The sequence below is a fragment of the Alligator sinensis genome, unplaced genomic scaffold (assembly GCF_000455745.1).
Source record: "Alligator sinensis unplaced genomic scaffold, ASM45574v1 scaffold314_1, whole genome shotgun sequence".
Classification (NCBI taxonomy): Eukaryota; Metazoa; Chordata; order Crocodylia; family Alligatoridae; genus Alligator; species Alligator sinensis.
This window is the reverse complement of record NW_005842703.1, coordinates 542,720-546,357: the sequence shown is the minus strand read 5'-3', so window position 1 is coordinate 546,357 and position 3,638 is coordinate 542,720. Positions and strand designations below refer to the sequence as shown.

Here is a 3,638-nt window from a genome sequence, read left to right as displayed (position 1 = left end):
TCAATGGAAGCTATTTAAATCAACACTTGGAAGCATTTTAACAGAAAACTGCATGCAAAGACCACCACAATTTTGGCATTTCTTAACTTTTTGATGGTTGATTTTTCAACCTTACAGTTATTTTTATAGGGTTTTTTGGGGAAACTATCTATTTGTGTATATATAATACATAAACATGTATGCCTATATGCACTTTCATATACATGCGTCTCCTAGAAAACTGCGCTATACTAGTAATTATTATAACAAACCAGTAAATATTGACTATCTGGTTTAAAGTTTTGTTTTATACACTAGCTTGATATTTTCTTACAGCACATCACCTTGAAGGTAGCACATACGGGATTCTGGGATCTTCCTAATCATCCGTCCCATGAAGAACTCACTTCCAAAATCCTCTGTGCGCACAAATGCTCCATATTTTAGAACTCCCACCTCATAGGGGGTATACTCAACCCATTCTGCAAACCATACCATGAAAAAAAAAAGACATTTAGATCTCAGACTTCCACATTGCATTTGGAGAGGGATGCAACTATCACATATATCAAAGAACTGTAAATAGAGTAAGCCTCCTAGTTTGTCTTGTTTAAACCCCACCCCCTACCATTTACAAAGCACCACCTCTGGGCCAAATATTTAAAGTTGGGAACATGTAGTTGATCCCATATATTCACATATACTTGCTTTACACTCAAGCAGACATGAGCAGTTAGGCAACTAACTTGGTACATGAATTTAGAATTCTTTACACACATGGTAAACTGTCTCTGCTTCACTTACACTGATTTTATACTAGGGTGAACCATTGACTTCAGTGGCATTATCAACATCAGGCCCCTTGCACTTTTTGATACATATATTAGGCATATAGAAATGTAAAGCATACAGCTCTGTGCTCAAAGCCCTAAAAAACTGGCTTAGTATATTTCATAGATTTCATAGACATTCGGGCTGGAAGGGACCTCGTAAGATCATTGGGTCCAGCCCCCTGCCCATGGGCAGAAAATCAGCTAGTTCAGTTAGATTGGTTTAGGCATATCCAATCTAACTTCACCTCCAAAGTACAGTTAAATTAGATTGAGTTGGCCATTTTTTGAGTGAACCTTCCTGGAACTGCTATACAGTTCGCACTTAGACTGACCTAACAAAAGCTCCAAATGTAAGGTCTACATGTGGGCAAACTAATTTAGATCAGGTGGCCAATTTTAATGCAATCTAACCTCCCCTAACGTTTGTATGGACCCTGAGTGCTATCACAGAGCAAACAAAATAAGTGAACAGGTAGGCCCATGACAAAATAGGTTTAAAGAAAAATACCACTCTCAAATGTCATTACCTTTGAAATCTTCGGTGCTGTATTTGTCCCTGATATTAACTGCCACATAAATGGGTAGTGGGTTCTGACCATTGCTCAGGGCTGCTTGTTGGTCTGAGAGTTTATGGCAGTCTTTCTGTTTTTAAAGAAAAAAACAGTTAACTGCATGAAGATTGGCACAAAACCATAATGCTTCAGGAGCAATATTGAGAGTGACTGTACCCCAAAGCAATACACACAAGGTGACTCACTATACATGGAAAAGACCTAGACCACACTTTCTGGGCTTCCAATTATGCTTTGTGGGTTGATACAGAAGGGAGGAATGGAAAGCTACACTTCTGTCTTTTTCTTGGCATTTCAGAAAATTAGCTTCTCAGTTGAAGAAGTAAGCAAGCAAGTTTTGTTTTACTCATGCTGAAATGTGAGTGGCTATGCTAAAGGGCAGTGGCAAAGCTTCTTCCATGATGCAAAGACCATTACCATCTGACCCTGGATCCAAGCTTTGAATATTGTAGTGAAATGCTTTAATCCCAAGCATGCTCTTTTCTGTAAGACTAGTATCAGCCTACTTGTCAAAGATATCCCAATATACCATAAACTCTGGACTACTTTGATAGCTTCAAGCTCTTAAAGAATGTGTGTAACTGATGACATTAATTCAGTGGGGAAGATATATGGCTGGCATATGAGAAAGATCTTGTATATTCTGGGAAAAGACAGACCTATCCCAATTGCAATTCAATACTGACAAGTGCAAGGTACTGCACCTGGGAAGGAGGAACCAGCAGCATACCTACAGGCTGGGGAACTCCCTTCTCATCAGCACAGAGGCAGAAAAGGATCTTGGAGTCATTATTGATTCCAAGATGAACATGGGCCGCCAATGTGAGGATGCAGTCAGGAAGGCTACCCGCATCTTGCATGCATCCACAGATGCATCACGAGCAGGTCCAAGAAGGTGATCCTCCCCCTCTATGCGACATTGGTCAGGCCACAGTTGGAGTACTGTGTCCAGTTCTGGGTGCTGCACTTCAGGAGGGATGTGGCCAGTATGGAGAGGGGCCAGAGGAAGGCCACTCGCATGATCAGGGGGCAGCAGGGCAGGCCCTACAAGGAGAGGCTACAGGACCTGAACCTGTTCAGCCTTCACAAGAGAAGACTGAGAGGGGATCTGGTGGCCATTTATAAACTTGCCAAGGAGGACCAGGAGGCAACGGGAGAGTCCCTGTTCCCCCCGAGCACTACCGGGAGTAACAAGGAATAACGGCCATAAGTTGACTGAGAATAGAAGGCACTAACTTCAGAGTCAGGGCAGCTAGGATCTGGAACCAACTTCCAAGGGAAGTGGTGCTGGCTCCTACCCTGGGGGTCTTCAAAAGGAGGCTAGATAGACACCTTGCTGGGGTCGTTTGACCCTAGCATTCTTTCCTGCCCATGGCAGGGGGTTGGACTTGATGATCTGCTCAGGTCCCTTCCAACCCTACCAACTATGAAACCATGAAACTATGCTCTCACTCTGCACACACAAAAACATGCGAGTATTATACCATGGCTGGAGTAATGGATTTCAGTGATTAACTCAAAAACAATAAAAACTTTCCTGCTTACTATTCTCAACTAAAAAAAAATCTAATAATTTATAAAAGAAAAATATCAACAGAGTATAGTAGTGTCTACCATAGGGCTTTTTTTCCCCCCAGAAGTGTTCTCTGAGTTATCTTGGCCAAGGCAGGTTTTATCTTTAGCTGGTAAAAATGTCATATTTTATATTTGACTGTTTCAAGAATGGGTAAAAACACCATGTGACATTTTAATTTCAAGTCAACTTCTGCACTTATAGAAAATGTAAATAATTTTATCCCAAGACTCTTAAATTTACAAGCATCTAAAATCAGGGCCGTTTGATATTTGTTTCCTCGGCTGGGTCATTGCCAAATTCTAATTAAAAAGAAAACATGCTTTATTTGTTAAGACTCTTGTAGTAACTATGCCATCACTTGGTATCTTTAAAGAGGAGGCAGGACACTAAGGAGGGTGGGTCATTTCCCTAAGGTAGTATAGAGCACAAACTAATACAGGACTGTCCAGCTTAAGCCACTGGGGGCTACAGACTGTCATAACCCAGTGATTTTTAGTGCCTCAGCACACTGGAATTTTCCCGCCACATGGAGCTTTCTTTGCACGGTGGATTTCTCAGCTGCAGAGAGAAAACCCTGGTGCAAAGAGTTCCCGCCACACGCATGCAAATTAGTGTCCCACTATTGGTCAATTCTAAATTATTCCTACGTGGCGGCTAGCAATTGGCTCGCTAGCCGTA

General features: G+C 41.8%; 1 protein-coding gene across 1 annotated transcript in view; it reads right to left on the bottom strand.

The window, feature by feature from the left end:
- The window catches only part of LOC102385959 (cytosolic phospholipase A2 epsilon-like), a 58,055-nt gene that overhangs the window by 6,478 nt on the left and 47,939 nt on the right, over nt 1-3,638 (bottom strand). The window contains exons 16-17 of the mRNA XM_006034082.3: nt 1,340-1,454; nt 324-461 (exon numbers count right to left, since the gene is read on the bottom strand). Coding sequence (XP_006034144.1) covers nt 324-461; nt 1,340-1,454 — 253 coding nt within the window. The remainder of the gene's footprint in view (nt 1-323; nt 462-1,339; nt 1,455-3,638) is intronic.